Genomic DNA, 19,039 nt, shown 5'->3' on the forward strand with positions numbered 1-19,039 from the left:
GTAGCTACTACTTCCAGGGTGAGGGGAAAATGAAAGTGTTAGTCCCTCAGTTGTATCCTACTCTTTGTGACCCCTTGGACCCACCAGGATCCTCTGTCCCTGGGATTCTCCAGGCAAGAATACTGGAGTGAGTAGCCATTCCCTTCAGGGGAATCTTCTGACCTGAGGATCAAACCCAAGTCTCCTGCATGGCAAGCAGGTTGTTTATCTGAGCTATCAGGGAAGCCCCAAGGGTAAGCAGGGTGGACTGTAAAGGAAGCAAGATCTTCCCCCATTCCCCACTCCCAACAATACTTGGCTTCAGACCTCTTTGAAGAGAGCGTGGCAACCATAGGGATACACAGCCTGCTGGTGGTGCAATGACAGCAACAACAACAACGATAATAAATAACTTGCCAGAGTTTATGGGCAAGTGCTGGCCTATAGACACTGCCCATCATTACTGGAGAATGCAGACTTGCTGGAGCTACTGAGAAGCAGCCTGTCAGGGTTAGTGCTTGAGTGCAGACCTAAACAGAGGGGAGAGAGTGGCCTGATGGCACAGCTTGGAATTCTTTATGAGCCTCTGGGCTTCCATGCTAAATAAGTAAATAATAGTGATGATGATAGTAATGAAGAACCACAACCCAGAAGAGAAATGTCTTTCCATCACCATGGCCTTATTTGGGTCTCTCCTGGACCCTGTAAAGACTAATTTTAACATTCTGTTACTGGCCAGGGGGAAATGTCCATAGAGATCTAACTATAATGTCATAAAACAAGGCAAAGAGGAGTGAGTTTAGAGCTTAGAGACAGCAGAGAGATCCTTGGCACAGCTGATCTCTGAAAATGATGTATTCCAAGATCTTAAATAACATTTTAGTAATTCAGTTAAATTTTCATTTAAATTCAAGGAGCTTTGAGCTCTAAATCAGAAGCAGAAAGCCTTAAGGAATAGAAGACAAGACATGTGGATGAGCAGCAAATTGAAAATTGCTGCTGAGATGAAAGAAAAAAATTATTGAAAAGAAGCTAAAAATGCAATACTGTAATTAAAATAAGCATTGATGGTATATACATACAACAGAATTTTCACTGTGTAGGATAGCAAGGACAAAATGGAGAACAAATTTGAGAGGCAAATTGGGAGATGACAACAGAAGACATTAGTATGTTATAGATTTGACAGATAGAAGTTATATACTTTAAGAATTATAGGTGATCCTGAAGAAGAAAATTGATAAATTAGAACAGAAGTAAAAATCAAAAAAAAAGTTGAAGAAATAGTACTGAATTAAAAAACAATTGTATTCTCAAACTGAAAGAGCTCACCATATTCTAGTAAATTAATTTTTTAGAAGACTCAAACTTGTATAAATTCTAGCAAGATATCATATTACATAAATTAAGAGAAAATCTTGTATACATCTGGGAATAAAAAAAAAAGGTTACCAGCAAGACACCTCAAATTGGGCTTGTCTGCAAAACTTAACTCTCAAAAAAAAATCCTAGTATCATTTTTACTCTAAATTCTCCCTGGCTTCCCCACATCTGGTACTTTTTATATCCTCTCACAGAATTTTGCGCATCACCTATTATATCATGCTTATTCCATTGTGTTATATTTATATATTCTCTCCCGTGATTAAACTGTAATATATGTCTCTAAACAATAAATGCTGTAAAAATGAAATGATAAGGTAAAATGGCTTTGTCAGAAGTTCACTCTTTGAAACAAGCAGTGTTTGAAGAAAATCTATACCTAACTCCTCCTCACCACAGAGAGAAAATGCCGTTTCTTTCTTATTCAATAGCTTTATGGTTTCTGGACACTCATATATTTTAGTAAGTGCAGGAAGCGATTTTAGCATTATGTTCACCAATGTTTCCCAAGCGACTCAGCTAGAACAGTACAAAACATATAACAGACACATGATTAATATGTACTTAATGGAAGCATAGAAGCATTAGAATTAAAATTTAAAGATATTGCCTGTGAAGTGGTGTTAATTGTTGCTATTTTTATCTCCTCTATAGGCTTGTAACTGCAGCTCAGTAGGCTCCTTGGATTTCCAGTGCAATCTAAACACGGGCCAGTGCAAGTGTCATCCAAAATTCTCTGGTGCAAAATGTACAGAGTGCACTCGAGGTCACTGGAACTACCCTCACTGCAGTCCCTGTGACTGCTTCCTGCCAGGGACTGATGACTCAACCTGTGATTTAGAGACTAAAAAATGCTCCTGCATCGATCAGACTGGGCAGTGTACTTGTAAGGTATGTGCTGCTGAAATTCAGGAAGAAAAAAAAAAAAACAAACCTTACTCAGTTCTATGTCCATTGCTGTTTTAACTTCAGTTATTTATTTCTGCATCATTAAGCCGAAAAGAATGACATACAAAAATTCATTGCCAGATGCAGAGACTTTTCCTGATATACAGATAAGCACTGCTTTTTAAGAACTTCTTTTCAACCAGAACCCAATTATTTTTTCCCTAGCTCAAATGAATGATATATTTTCAAAAGTAAAGTTTAGTTTCTCTTTGCATATTCACTTTTCTTAAACAAGAATAATCTGGAAGGGAAAAAAAGTCAGTTCTCTTAAGCATCACTAGAGAAAACCACAGCTAAATGATAAAGTTTATTATTTTTTTAAATTACTCTTCAAATTAATCCGTAATCACTATACACTGAAAAATATATTTACTGCTGTGGAAGTTCAGTAAAATTTCATCAAGTATAAACACTGACATTACAAACAGTGACTATATGCAAATTTCAGCCCTCATTAATATTGTTAAATGATGTAGAAAAACAGTTGATTAAAAATGATAAGAAGGACTTTTCCCCCTAAGATATTTCTGGAAAATCAATCCCAGGATAAATGCAATAAAGACTGGGTCAGAAGCATTAGTATATTTTCAAGAAAAGTCTATGCAAAGAGGGTCCAAGGAAACAGGAAGGTGAAATCTGGAGGGGTTGTAAAGAGTGTTGAGAATTTAGGAAAATGGAAGCTTCTGCCATTAAAAGTCCTAGACAAAACAAAAAGTATGATGGTGTATTATTACATATTATGGCTATATATTACATTTAATACATGCTATATGTATGTATATTCAGTATTCCAAAATAACTATATGAATCTATTTTTTAAAATCCTTCTTGCTTTTCACAACTTTGCATCACATCACTGTCTGGGAATCAGTGGAATTTCATTTCGCTTTCAAAATTCTAATGACTCTTTCATAATCCTCACAGCGTTGCTTAAATGTAAATGTGCTGCTTAAATGTAAATGAAAATAATATACAATATTCTTAATAATGTATGTAGTTATAAATAAAGTGTTTTTTTAGACCAATGACATGCTAACAAAGAGATTACCTACTCTGCTATTTGAGATGTGAATCCAATATTCAGTGTTCTTTTATTTATTTATTTTTGTTTGTTTCATTTTCTTTAAAATGTTCTCCTGTTATTTATTCTTGAGTTTATTTCTCTCACAACTTCCCCATATGGACTCTGAAGAACTCTCCTCTTTCTTCAGGTGAATGTGGACGGGATCCACTGTGACAGGTGCCGGCCTGGCAAATTCGGACTTGAGGCCAAGAACCCACTTGGCTGCAGCAGCTGCTATTGCTTTGGTGCCACTACTCAGTGCTCTGAAGCAAAAGGACTGATCCGTACGTGGGTGAGTAAGGACCTGCTGAGCCATGTAATGGTATAACGTTAGTTCCTGCTGATGTCTTTTAGCCAGGCACCAAGGGGCAGGAGGAAATGGCAAAACATTTAAGTAACCTTTTCCCCCCTGCATATTTAGAACTGGTAGAGGGGCCATGTGCCATTAGATGTTTGGAGTAGATATCTCTTTTATTCTTTCTTTAAAAGTATTCATTTACTGTGGATAAGGAAATAGATGCCAAGTGAGCAAGGAAAACATTATAAGGGAAATGTTATGTCTGGGGATGGGAAGAAGCTGCCTTCTGCAGAGCGAGAGCATTAGAGCAAGAAAGTAGATGTGTGCTCATGTAGTAATGAAAATCTGAACTGGTTGCTCATTTATTCCAACCAGCCTTAGAGAATTGTCACTCTTTAGGGTGGAAAAATGTTCATTTTTAACCTTAATTTTCCTTTAACCCTTCCTACTTTTCAACTCTACTTTTTGTTAGTGTGAAAGACCAGTTTCACAGATGTTGTAGATTTCACTAGGCAAACAAGTCCAAAGGGTTTATCGCCTCTCCTGTCTTCATTGCCCATGAGTTATGTTTCTCATGAGAACATTTCATCATAAGGGGACAGGGCCACAGCGAGATACACAGTCCTTTTAGAGGAGGCCTCCAAAGACTTACACTTAACACCCTGCTGTGTTTTGATCCCACACAGGTGACGCTGAAGGCTGAGCAGACCATCCTGCCACTGGTGGATGAGGCCCTGCAGCACACAACTACAAAAGGCATCGTTTTTCAACATCCGGAGATTGTTGCACACATGGATCTGGTGAGACAAGAGCTCCATTTGGAACCTTTTTATTGGAAACTTCCAGAACAATTTGAAGGAAAGAAGGTAAGGACAAGAATGTTGAAGTCACATGAGAGCAAAATAAAACATGTTTTTAGAATGATGCTATTCGGAGATTTATCTGACTCATCATTTCTCATTTTATTTTGTCAGTTGATGGCCTATGGCGGTAAACTCAAGTACGCCATCTATTTTGAGGCTAGGGAAGAGACAGGTTTCTCTACATACAACCCGCAAGTTATCATTCGAGGTGGAACTCCTGCTCATGCAAGGATTATCATCAGGCATATGGCTGCTCCTCTGATTGGCCAATTGACAAGGCATGAAATTGAAATGACAGAGGTAAGGTGGTTAGGTGTTGGGTGCCATGTTGCCAATGGATTTGCACTGAGTTTCTTCACAGTGGTTTCTTTTCTTATTAACAGAAAGAATGGAAATATTATGGTGATGATCCTCGAATCAGCAGAACTGTAACCCGTGAAGACTTCCTGGATGTACTATATGATATCCATTATATTCTTATCAAGGCTACATATGGAAATATCATGAGACAAAGCAGGTAAACTATAATAAATATCCAAGTTAGTTTCTTCTTCTCAAGTCTATAAGAAAGATCAGTGAGACATCAGACAAGAAAGATTTAGAAGTTGGGTTGCTAGTGTGATGATAGAAGACTAGTCAAGAATGACGTCCAGGTCACCTGGTGTGAGTTATCACCACCATTTCCCCAACAAGAGAAACAGAACCAGAAGCAAGATTAAGGGGGTAAATATTGAACTGATCCTCAACATGGTGAATTTCAGATGCTAAGCAGAAATTCAGGAGAAGATGTCCTGCAAGGTAGAGAGAGTTTGCTCCTGGGCTATAAATACATTGTAAGATTGCTGAGAAAGTGTCCTCCTTCAACCCTCAGGGGAACTGGTCAGGGCCAAGTTGGTCCTGTCTCTTCCAACCATAGGCACTCACACCTGTTGACTCCAGTGTGTGATACGATATAGCCATCTTCCCTCTGCCTTATGATGTGAAAAGACTGGGAATCACATTGAATAAGAAAGTACACAGAAGAAAAGCAAAAATGACTGTCATGAAAGCCAAAGGATGAGAATACTATAAAGGTGGGGGTGTGGTTTTTTAATAACCCAAAGAGTACAATTAAAATGAGGCTATTTGAAAGTTAGAATCACCAGTAACAATTATAATACCAGTTTTAGTGAAGTTCTAGGGCAGAAAGAGCCTCAAAGTTTTGAGGAATGAATGGGACTCAATGAATCTAATATTATGAGTGGTATTTTTTTCTGTGAATAAAATTGTAAAAGGGAAGAAAGAGGTCATGTCAAAGGTCAAGGGAGGATTGTTTAGTCTGAGAGATAAGTAAGCATGTTTATATATCACAGGACCAGGGTGGGGGGAGAATTAGCAGCAAGATATACATAAAAATGATAGAATAAAGAGAAAATAAATAATAGAGAAGTTGTGGTACTTCAACATCGTGAGTACACATGTATACTTGAGGTCACGTGCCTCAAGTATAACGAAAACTTATCTCATGAGATACAATGAGGAACTGTACAGATGTAGCCAAATGTTTACTGTGGAGGCAGAAAGTTGAGTTTATACACATAGCCCCAGTTTCTCTGGCATGTTAGTGTCTCTATTATATCGGTAAGAATATGAAATCGATAGATGTTTAAAAATAATCTTATGTAACAAAATAGTAGATCAGTGCAGGAAAGCAAAAGAAAATTATGAACCCTCTCATTGACAAATCAATGAATTTAAAAATACCATGTTTCAAATGTTTCCATTATTAAGCATGTGGCAGAAAATCCTTTCTTTATTGCAGAAGATCCATATTGCTCTTCTGATTATACCAGAAGTAGAGACCAAATCAAGGACCAAAATTCACTTTCAAGTCTGTATTGCTTTGATTTCTTTTTCATATTTCTTATTTCTGACAGGAGGTTCTTTTTTTTTAATCGTAGGTCCTTGTTGATTATCTATTGATATTTTAAATATAAAAATATATATATGTCAATCCCAAGCAGGAGATTCTTTCCATGAAATAATTTTAAAAAGCATGAACCAAATATCCTGTCAATTATATTGTTAATTATTTTAGAATATCAAATATAAATTAGGTGACAGAAGCCAAACAGGTTCACATGTTGTAGAAGAAACCAAGTAACCTTGTGAGTGTGCAAATATCTTATTTTGAAAATTGTTCCCTGCTTTAGTAAAAAAGTTTGCTAGTACACAGAACATTTTGTTAGTAGATCTGATAGAAATGATGTTGTCCTGTATTTTTCATCATGCTTTCTTTACCTCTCACACTGATCCCACCTTTCTTCACCTTAAGGTTGCTTTTTCCCAGAAGTCCCTTTCTCTTATTACTTTATTTCATATACCTCACTAAATAATATCCTTTGGCTTAGGATTTCCTTTTTAAAAACACTAAAATAAGTAAATACTTCACTTTTTCTAGAGTCAATAAAAACTAGAGTGAACACCTAGTAACAATAAAAACAAAGAAACCAGTGGATCAGCACTTGATTTTGTAAGACAAGGAATTTGGACAAAGATCAGAAATATGTTTGAGTCTTCCTCTCAACATAGTTAAGACAGAACCCCACTTCTTTATTCAGTTACAGATTTAGACAGTGTCAGAAGCAAAGAGTTTTTTATACATGTGGTTTAAGATTCCAACTTTGTACATGTTAACACTGAAATTTCCTTTTTTCTTTGCTTTTGTACTCTCTTACAAAACTTTATTTGAAGATCTTAACAACTTTGCTTTTTAGTATTCATTTACATAGAAGTCTGAGTTTGGCTAAATTCCCGATTCAGGCAAAACAGTCAATCTCTCATTCCCCAGGGGAAAAAAAGATAATGTGTTGCAGAAATGTCTATTGCTAACATCATTCAGGTTCCATTTGATTTTTAAATACTCACTAGTCTGTTGTCTGTGTGTATGTGCCAGAGAAAGGAAGATGATGCTAGTAATTCCTCAGATTATAGAATACCATGAGATAACAGCAGAGATCATTTCTCAACAAACACCAGGTTACCTTCTTACTCCTTCAGAGAATGCAGAGTCCTTCTTAAAGGAGGGGAGTGGTTTATTTACATATCACAAATGCTATGCATCTACAAGAAGAGGAGAATCAAATCTGAATTTTAACTGAACATGTGTTTCATAAAGGCTGCCTGGTCTTCACATCGCAGATTATAATAGGAGCCAAATCAGAATGTGCATTCATAATTCAGTACCAATAAAACCTACCTATGCTTGTTATAAAGTTTATGATTCAAGCTCCTTAAGCTTTTAGAGGTGCCTTTTATTGAAGCAAAACTATTCATTGTCTCATTTAAAAGTTTATTTGCAGAACATTTCATGTTACCAGTTAGTCAGTCATGAAATAGTCTGAGTTTATGGACTGCATGTATTTTTAATGTATAATTTCAATTTACTGCAAAAGGTATCAGTATTTTCACTGTGAATAATTTTTTTCAATTACAAGGACCTTTCCACCAATAGGAAAGGTGGGTTAAGTTAGTTGAAGAAAAGACTAATTTGGGAGGTTCTTTATCTTCAGAAAGAGATCAATATTACTATATTATGCTCAAGCATTATTTGTAGGTGGTTTTCTAAAGTTCTTGAAAGAATAGTCAGAGATTCAAGAGCAAGAAATCGGGACCAGTTGCAAAGTAAAAGCAATTTCACTAGTAATGACAGGAGATTTGCCAACAGAGAATGACCTTGGGTTGTCTCTTTGAAAGAATGAAAATATCTAATTAATTGGCCATGTCTACCTGAAGCCACTCACATTTTTAGAAGCAGAGGGAAAACTCTTTATAATAACTTCTCAACAGAACATCAGACATCTAATTTCCTAAATACTTTATGATTTATGTGAATATTTTGCTAATGCGGAATCTCACCCTTCAAGGAAGCAAAAATGCAGGAGTAAGAAGTGGAACATGGAGAATTTAGCAGCTTCAAAACAATAGAGTGAGTTTGTGGTTGTTAACAAAACCTTGGGAAGACCCCTCTTGCAGGACTGAGTGTTCGCTAGGTGAGCTTAATTTACTGGTACTGCCATCTAAGTATTTGCTCACTGTTTCCAGGATTTCTGAAATCTCAATGGAGGTAGCTGAACAAGGACGCATCACAGCCGTGACTCCTCCAGCTCACTTGATAGAAAAATGTGATTGTCCCCCAGGCTATTCTGGCTTGTCCTGTGAGGTAAGCTGGCTCCAATTAACCTGCTTAAGCCCGACTTACTTAACCAGCTGAATGGAAATACTCCCAGGACCACCTTTAGTGGAATCAGTTTTACTTTCACGCATACCCTCAATGTATTTTATTTGATCTTCCACTCACAGTATGTGATTGCAGTAAGAAGAAGATGATGTTATTGTTCCCTAGAAGTAGGAATCGCAACTCAAGGGAAATATTTAATAAAAATTAAAAGATTTGTAAAAATATGAAACAGGAAATAATGTTTTCTTAAGGCCCATTTACTGCATCTGATCTGTTTCCTTGGCACTTTTTTATGAACAGTTAGAGACATTGAAACTTCAGTGATTATGAGATAAGATTATATTGGGATTTGAGAGAATTTGAGAGATTGTTTTTAAATACAGTATGTCAGAACTTAGGCAATAAATATCAGGCTGTTCCCTTTAATATAGGCTTCTCAGAAGGACATATCTTGTTCCAACAGTGCCACTCTCCTTCAGTCATTATATTTTTAAAACTGCATTTGTTACTTTCTGAGGTGTTCCTTTGACTATCTTGAGAACTGGTGAATTTTCTAGATCTTTACTTTGTGATGGTGGTTTAGCTACTAAGTCGTGTTCAACTCTAGCAATGGACTATAGCTCACCAGGCTCCTCTGTCCATGGGATTTCCCAGGCAAGAATACTGGAATGGGCTGCCAAGTCCTCTCCAGAGGATCTTCCTGACTCAGAGATAGAACCTGGCTCTCCTGCATTGCAGGCCAATTCTTTACCAACTGAACCAATTTAACTTTTACAAATATTAAATCTTAATAGTGCTATACTAAGTCACTTCCATGAAATTAAAAGTCTCTTGCTCCTTGGAAGAAAAGCTATGAGCAACCTAGACAGCATATTAAAAAGCAGAGACATTACTTTGCCAACAAAGGTCCATCTAGTCAAAGCTACAGTTTTTCCAGTAGTCATGTATGGATGTGAGAGTTGGACTACAAAGAAAGCTGAGTGCTGAAGAATTGCTGCTTTTGAACTGTGTTGTTGGAGAAGACTCTTGAGGGTCCCTTGGACTGCAAGGAGATCCAACCACTCAATCCTAAAGGAAATCAGTCCTGAATATTCATTGGAAGGACTGATGCTGAAGCTGAAACTCCAGTACTTTGGCCACCTGATGCGGAGAACTGACTCCTTGGAAAAGACTCTGATGCTGGGAAAGATTGAAGGCAGGAGCAGAAGGGGATAACAGAGGATGAGATAGTTGGATGGCATCACTGACTTGATGGATATAAGTTTGAGGAAGCTCCAGGAGTTGGTGATGGACAGAGAGGCCTGGCACACTGTGACTGAATTGAAGTCACTTCAGTCATCTCCAACTCTTTGCAACCATATAAACTGTAGCCTGCCAGGCTCCTCTGTTCATGGAATTCTCCAGGCAAGAACACTGTAGTGGGTTGCCATCTCCTTCTCCAGGGGGATCTTCCCGACCCAAGAATCAAACCCAGGTCTCCTGGGTACTCCTGCATTGCAGGCAGATTCAGGGTATGATCTAGGAAAGGTGGAATTGCTGACAACCTGGCCTGGGTTTGGATCTCTGCTTCATTATATACTAGGGCTGAGACCTTGTGCAGCTTATAAACCTGCTTTGGCTTCAGCTGGTAAATCCCCAAGACCTTGAGTAACTGCCAACACACCGGGTCCCTCTCCTTCAGACCCCTCAGTGCAGCAACTGGCTGGCCTGGGAGGGGCCTCCATGGCTTGCTCCAGCTCTACAGCAAATTCTTTCCTCTTAGATTGGTTGGTGGCCCCCCCACACACCAGTTAGATATTTTTAACACCTCTCCCATCTACTGCCCAAGAATCACAGAAAGACTAAATGAACTAGAACTTAAGCACTTATCACAGTGCCTGGTGGAGTCATTATTAGTTAATGTGGTTAATAGTATTATTCCTGGAATAAATAGTTATACATCTGTGTATTTATTTATAAATATAGTGGACCCTTGAACAACTTAGAACTGCCTGGATCCACTTATGTATGAATTTTTTTCAGTAAGCATACAATGGGCTCTCCACCAGTTTCCATTCCATGGATCCCACCAACTGCAGTCAAAAATTCCATCCGTGGTTGCTTGAATCCAGTAATGCTGAATCCATGGATATGAGAGAGCTGAGTCAGATTTCAGGATCAATGGAGACTCCAGGAACTAATCTCCTGGCAGATAATGAGGGAGGACTATAATTTTGTATAGCTTTTGTTAATAGGATTTGAGAAGTTCTATTAAGTATGGCTTGCAAGGCAGGTGAAATATAACTTTAAAACAATGAACATGACTCTCCTGAGAGGTGGCATGGTATGATGAAAATAGAAAGGCATTTGGTTTGGGTGAATCCTCCCTAACTCCTCCAGTTGAACAGGGCATTTGCTTTTTGTTACTGGACTTTGGGTTGTTTTTTTTTTTTTTTTGGTACAATCATCATGTGGATTAATGTAAATGAAAATATAAATATAAAATCTCCATTGTAAATTGAAATGTCATTCAACTTAGCTATCATCATATGAATTTCACATAGTCATAAAACCATTTCATAAGAATAACTGTAAATATCTGTGAAATATTTTTGGAATAAATTTTTAGCTCTGTGACTGCTCTGAACAATAATATTTATTTGAATGAACAAATAATCCATCTCCTTATTGTCATAACTCCTTCATACACATGTATACTTTTGCACATATACCAGTAACTGCATCCCTGGAATAGGAAATGGCAACATGCTCCAGTATTCTTACCTGGAAAATTCCATGGACAGAGGAGCCTGCTGGGCTACAGACCATAGGGTCACAAATAGTTAGACACAACTGAGTGACTCAGCACAATAAGTATGTATATTGTACTTAAAATCACAACCCAATATGTGTGAAATACACAGATGTACACACAGTGGAGATGTGAAAAAAAGAGTGAAAAAGGCACATACAGAATATGCTACCTTTACAATGAGCATGAAAAAAGATAACAATAGAATGAATTTGAGATTTTTCTAGATAAAAGGTGGAATTTTATTTGTCCCAAGGAATGTTGGCTGCACTGCTGTCTCACTGTGTGACCTTGGTCAATCCTTTAATTGCTATCAGCCTTAGTTATTATATAGTTATCCAATCTGTAAAATTACAGGTTGGGTTTTGTAGTTCCAACATTCTCTGGTTATACAATATTATTTTTCTATACAAGATATTGAGTAAGTAATCAAGATTGACCTTTAGATATCTTGAAAAGAAACTCACTACAGCTATATTTTCGGCATTTATTTAAAAGAATACTCTTCCCTTATAAAGAAAAATATTAGCAAAGAAGCAAATGATTTTAATGCAGTCTACTTTCACACATACACACACACACACACACACACACACACACACACACACCTTCCATTCCAGATTTTAAATGTTAAACTCATCTTATTATAATCAACAAGCTTTTAACTAGTATATTCTAAAATATACTTTCCTATTAATTTTAGTAAGTTTCCATCGTTATATGAAAAAATTAGCACAAATAAAGCAAATATTATGTGGAAAAAATCAAGAAAAACCAGACATACATACAAACTCTGATCTGCATTCTTGGCTTCACCTATGTCCTGTGAATTTCACTTAAACTCCTATGGACAGACAATAATTACAGTAATATCTTTAGTGGCAAGATTAGGCGATAAAGACCAATCTCTTATAATAAGGTACCTGAGGTTTTCTCCACAACCCATTGCCTCTAATCCATTATGCATCTTGTTTATAATTCATCTTGATTCTAAAGTGTAATTACTCAGGCATAAAATCTCATCATCAAGGCAAGAACTAAGGACAGGTTTAAAATAATACATCCCATTCTAGTAACATATGCTTTGGGTCATGAATACACAAAGCAATTCCTTTATAATATTTTCACCAAATGTAAGGTATTCTAAAGACATCTGCATTTACAAGTTATTCATTTCATGTTTTTATACAGAAATGTGGTTTCAAATAAACAAAATTAAGTGTTAGTTAACATAGTAAATACAGCCAGTTGTGAGGACCTAGCATTGTCTATTGGAGAAGGCAATGGCGACTCACTCCAGTACTCTTGCCTGGAAAATCCTGTGGACGGAGGAGCCTAGTGGGCTGTGCTCCATGGGGTCGCTAAAAGTCGGACTCAACTGAGCCACTTCACTTTCACTTTTCACTTTCATGCATTGGAGAAGGAAATGACAACCCACTCCAGTGTTCTTGCCTGGAGAATCCCAGGGATGGGGAAGCCTGGTGGGCTGCCGTCTATGGGGTTGCACAGAGTTGGACACGACTGAAGCGACTTAGCAGCAGCAGCAGCAGCATTGTCTATCACCTATAGGATTATAATACTATAGCCTTGTTCATTGAAAATGTCAGTTCTAGAAATGATTACTTTTTATAATTTATCGTTAGAAGTAGAGACTGGGTTACCTTTAGATAGATATCAAATAAAAACCACAATTTCCTCATCATATTTGCTGTTGTGGGAGCCATTTAGATTACCATACTTTACCTAAGCTGCTCCTCACTATTACCTCAGTTAACATTGTTTTCTCAACTGACCTAATCTTAGGTTAGGGTGTATGCAGAAACTGAAACTATTCATCATTGAATATGTGGTTCTCTGCAATAAGATCATGGAAATGAGATATTCACAGATAATCTCTTCGTGATGTTTTGTTCATTTCATCATCTTTCCCCTTCCATCATGTTTTAATAGTGCTTCTGACTCATGGTTGAATGGTTAGTATATACTGGATCATCTCTCACAAACTGTCAGGTGGCTGCCCAAAATAAGTTTCTTAAATACTCAGTGTATACCTATTACCAGCTCATAAAACTCTAAAGACAAAATAGTAAGACTAGACTTTTTTCTTATACATGCATACTTCTGGGAATGTCCTTTACCACTTTCATTGTACATGGAAGACCCAAAGACTCTTTTCACATTCATTAAATATTAAGGAACATGGTATGGGTAAGTGGCGTACATTGTAAGTGTGTTTCTCAATGCAGTAAAGAACAATCACCATTGCCTTTTTTTTTTTTAGTATATTCTTGATGACTATCTAAAAGTTTTCTGGAATAGAAACAACTCATATTGATTTATTAAATTTCAAGCACTGCACACACACATCATCTCATTTAATCCTCACAGCAACCCTGTTAAAAAACACACACACAACTGACCATTTACTGAGTGCTTACTGTATCCTTCACAATGTTACGTGCATTCCCTAATATACTTACCCCAACATTGAGTGTATTATGATATTATCATTTTATGGGTGAGGAAATGAAAGCCTAGGCAGGTTAGGAAACTTGCCCTTTATCACACAGTTAGAAGACAGAGCTATTTGAACCTGGCTTAAAAAACCTTGATACATGAATGTGTGCGTGCATGCTAAGTCACTTCAGTCATGTCCAACTTTTTGTGACCTTATGGACTATAGCCTGCCAGGCTTCTCTGTCCATTGGATTCTCCAGACAAGAATACTGGAGTAGGTTGTCATGTCCTTCTCCAGGGGATCTTCCCAACCCACGGACTGAACCCACATCTCTTATGTCTCCTGCATTGGCAGGTGGGTTCTTTACCACTAGCGCCACTTGGGAAGCCCCAGATACATTAATAGTCAGCCACTAAGTTCTGCAACATGCTTTTATTCCAGGTGAGGAAACTTCAGTCCATAGCATTTAAAATCTGTTCAAGTCATCTATAGTAAGTAGTAGAACAAGAAGTAAACCCAGGATTGTCTGATTGTAAAACCCATGTAAAGATACAAGACAGTGTTTTTTACTAGCAACAGCACAAGTATCTATTTTTACTATTAAACTCTGAGGAGGAGAGAGGGGTGTTGTGTGACCTCACACCTGGAGCATGTTGTCTTTCTACTCGGTCTCACATTCCCTTTTCTCCTCCCTCCCACATTTTTGTACAGTTCAGTTCTAACAGTTTGATGGGATACCATATTATGAAGACAAACATGGAAGACGAGCAGAAGAAAATTGAGCTCTGAATAATTTCTGCACAAGAGAAGAAGAGAACTTGGGAAAAGTTTGAGTTAGGAAAAAAAGGGATAAGATTAGGACCATGTTTATTTACTTGCCTTTCAATAATTTTTTATTTTGTTCCAGAATGGATTTTTAAACAGGACTTTAAAAAGTAGCTATTATCTTTCCTCTTTTGTTCCCAACTCAAACATAATGATTCTCATGAATTTTGCCCTAGTTGACTGAGAAGAAAAACATCTGATTTTAAAAAGCATCCTCAGCAATGTGAAAAACAGAAAAAATAAATACAAATAAGATCCACAAGAGTAGGAGATTAAAGAGGAATAAATGCATTTACATTCCTTTACAAAGTGTTTTAAGTTTCTCTTGTATTGTGGAGTAGGTTTGTTTGTTTGTTTGTTTTTGCTAACTCAGAAATTTGATCTATAAAGACACACAATTAATCTGTAGAAACTTCAGAAAACAACTGAGTTAATACGTATGCTCATTTGTGGGATGAGGAAACCACATCTCAATGACACCAAGTGATTTGCCTGTATCCCTCTGGCAAAACAAACTTGGAAAATCAAGGCTTCTATATTCGTTGATGTCACAGTGCCAGAGTCTGTATGCCCTTCAAAGACACACATTTCCAGCAGAGAGTGAGGAGCATGCCAGTAATTCTCAATCCTGGCTGCTTATTAGACCCTCCTGTGAGTTTTACAACTAACACTGGCCCAGCTTTCCACCAATTATATGAGAATCTCTGGGGGCAGAGCCAGGTATCAGTATTTAAAGCTCCTCAGACAATTCTGTGTGCAGCCAGGGTTCAGAATCACAGAGACAGGCCTAGAAGCTTCCACATAGAGCTTGAGTTGAAGCCTAGACTTGTACTCCCCCTGGGGTGCTTTTCTACTTTGTCTTGCTCTTTCCAGAGAAAAGCCATAGCAATAAGAGAAATTGGGTATATTACAGTAAATTTCACCTGCCAGGGCTCCTTTACTTTCAGTCGATAACATTGAATTGCATATGATTCCTCAATGAAAATGACCATCTCTTAATGTTATTCTTCTTGTAAGACTTGTTTTAAACTTCTATTTGATTTAAAAGATAGAGCTAGAAACTCTCAATTTGTGTGATCTTTAAAGACACCCCCCCCAAGAAAATATACCAGTAAAATAACAATAAGTATATAGGTATCCAAGGATGAAATCTATACCAAAAAAAAATCCAATTTTATTCTACAGTCAGCATGCACCAGAGTTGGAACAACCTACACTGTGTAACATTTTAAAATATACCTTAGATTGATGCCTCAATTATGCTTAAATGAATTCCTGAACCATAATTTCCAGACCTTACTTGGTAATAATAGGAAAAATGAACCTTGATTTTGAATAATATGAATAAACTTATTCAAGTATCTGATTCTTCCACTGTAAGATAAATAGGACTCCAAATATTTTGAATACTATTCCTGGTTTTATCAGCTTGCTCAAATCCAGGACATTATTATATCTCATTAGAATTTCCTACAGGCCAAGATAAAAGCAGAGAGAATCTTAAGTGCTTAATTGAAGTACTCTCACATTATCCAAATCAAAATAAACAAGAGAGTGCAGATTATTGGTTGTTTTCTTTTTCCAAGGAAACTCTACCTACTCCACCCTGCTTTGGTTCTTTTGGTTCAGAACCAAAAGAATGCAAAGGCATTAAGAAGTTCTTAATTTAATCTTTTCCCCTGCTTATTCAGCAGTCACTTCTCTCATCAGTGGGAGCAAGATATCCTATGGAAAAAAGTTGACATGGATAACATCTCTTCATAATCTTTAGTGGAATCTGAAAAACTAGCTCCTACCTCTTACTCATAAATCAACAATGGCTGATAAATGCAGCAGCTTTGCATACTAAGAGATCTGAGCCCAGAACACAGGACGGTTCTCATTTCCTCTTCAGAAAAATGGGCTTTCTTCCAAAGAGCCAGTGATGTTTCTTGATAAATTTACATAATACACCCAAATGAAGATGGAAGCCTTGATTTTGCGTCTGTCAGCTTTGTTAGCAGTTTCCTGTTTGCCCTCGGATTTTTATTGCAAGATGAGAAAAACTACATCAAGAAAAGATACATTTTATTGGTGGCCTAATATTCCCAAGACATGTAAAGCTCTTATTATTTTGAATTTCTAACTTTTATAGTCTTTAAATTATACCTATATAAATAATGCAACCACAGTATTTTTATTTAATTTTTTGCTGAGTCTCACTTGACGTTTTCTAGCTTCCCATCAAACACAGTGGAGACAGCTTTTAGGTTGTCAAGGACACTGGGATTCTCTTAGTCCATATGACAATTTTATTTAAAAACAAACTTCTTCCTCAAGAAAAAAGGCTATGTGAAGTTTGTTCAGGCTGAGTGGTATTTGCAAATGACAACTTTCCTTTGCTAACATCTGATAACACAGATGCTGCCTGTATACTTGATGGACCAGGCAGAAATACACATTAGAAATCAAAAATGACATTCACTGTTTGTAAGTGGTGTTGCCTTTCCCACTGATGGGATGAAAAATATCTTTCTTTTTAACTACTGAAGAACCCAAGTTTTGCTAAAGAAAGCTTTCCAAGTTGGCTCTCCTAATTGGCTCCGTTTTCTTTCAGACATGCATGCCGGGATTTTATCGACTGCATTCTGAGCCAGGTGGCCGTACCCCTGGACCAACCCTGGGAACCTGTGTTCCTTGTCAGTGTCATGGACATAGCAACCTGTGTGACCCTGAAACCTCCGTATGCCAGGTATTCACCTGAGCCTTTCTTGAATAAAGCCCATGTTCTTGTTTCTCTTTACACATATTCATAAACTGAGTGCAAAGATCAGCTAACCTGCAGGGAACTTAATTGTATACATATGTGTGTGAGTGTGTGTGTGTAAGAAACATTTGAAAAGACATCATACTACGCATTTTTAAAAATAATTTAAAAATTATAACTGGAAAAATCACTGCTCATATCAAGAAATAATATATTAATACCAACAGCATCTTAGACAAGTACCAGAATCACAAGGGTTTTTTTCTGATTATAATTAAAAATAAACTCTTTGTAAGAAATTCATAAATTATAGAAAAGTATTAAAGAAAAAATTCATCAAAAATTCAAGATAGACATTTAATATTTTATGTGTTTCCCACCAAGTTTATGTATTTGCTTATAAAGATTTATATGATACCATAGGTGTAATTTTATGTCCTGCATTTTTAAAAAATGTACATATCACGAGCATATTATTAGTCTTAACAATCTTTACACTTTTTGATTTGATATCCCATAATTTAACTTTTTAAAGAATTTTTAATTGCTCCTTTTTTTTAATTGTTGTGAGATTCCTGCTAAAATCCCATTTTCTCATCCCTGGAACAATCAGGACTGTGGAGAAATTCAAGTTTTCCATGCCACCACTTGGGGCCCCCAAAATCTAATCCCCACACAGTTCTGGGTGTCTCTGCTGAACTCCTTCACCACCTCTCCTAGTCTTCTGAAACCAAACCCCCGTGGAGCCTTGTGGAACTCATGACCGGAAATCAGCAGAATCCCTACATAATCTCTCTCTTTCCTTGATTTCCTTTTCATTTGCTCAATGTCAAACGTGGTTTCCCAATACATTGCTCCCCAAGCCGTGCTCTCAAGTGAAAGCCACTGTTTTTTCTCACACTCTTCATTCCCGTCACCCTGAAGGTGGGGCCACTTTCATATCACCCTTTTCTCCTCTGTAACAACCCCCAGCTTTGAATCTCATGTCTCCATTCATTTGCCCACTATACCTGCTTGTTGAAACTGTCTTCTAACTCTCAGGTCACCTACCACCACATTCCTGGAAGATTTTTCATTTGCATCATTGCCATTCACTGTACCACCACTTCTGTCATGATTCCTACTGATTCTGATGCCCATAAAATGAACTCCTCCACACCCTTAACCTTAGTGTCTTGTCCTCACTCCACGAGCCTTTCCGAGAGTTTGTCATTATCAGGAACTGAGAGCTTCTATAGTCTCAAGGTAAACCATCCCCTCCTTTGACTGGGAATGACTACCCGCTCCATTATTCTGCCCTGGAGAATTCCATGGACTATATAGTCCATGGAGTCGCAAAGAGTTGAACACGACTGAGCAACTTCACTTTTCATTTGTTAATTCTTCAGTGTCAATATTTTTAGACTCATCATTGACATGCACATCCTCTATCATTTCTTGTGTCTCCCATGCCCTCACTTTCTAAC

General features: G+C 37.2%; 1 protein-coding gene across 3 annotated transcripts in view; it reads left to right on the forward strand.

Moving 5' to 3' along the window:
- LAMA2 (laminin subunit alpha 2) overlaps positions 1–19,039 on the forward strand; it is a 684,287-nt gene that overhangs the window by 450,987 nt on the left and 214,261 nt on the right. For all 3 annotated transcript variants that reach the window (XM_060419598.1, XM_060419599.1, XM_060419600.1), the window contains 7 exons: positions 2,017–2,253; positions 3,522–3,665; positions 4,358–4,537; positions 4,646–4,834; positions 4,918–5,051; positions 8,618–8,735; positions 17,424–17,558. In XM_060419598.1, the coding sequence (XP_060275581.1) occupies positions 2,017–2,253; positions 3,522–3,665; positions 4,358–4,537; positions 4,646–4,834; positions 4,918–5,051; positions 8,618–8,735; positions 17,424–17,558 (1,137 nt within the window). The remainder of the gene's footprint in view (positions 1–2,016; positions 2,254–3,521; positions 3,666–4,357; positions 4,538–4,645; positions 4,835–4,917; positions 5,052–8,617; positions 8,736–17,423; positions 17,559–19,039) is intronic.

Source organism: Ovis aries, chromosome 8, assembly GCF_016772045.2.
Source record: "Ovis aries strain OAR_USU_Benz2616 breed Rambouillet chromosome 8, ARS-UI_Ramb_v3.0, whole genome shotgun sequence".
Lineage (NCBI taxonomy): Eukaryota > Metazoa > Chordata > Mammalia > Artiodactyla > Bovidae > Ovis > Ovis aries.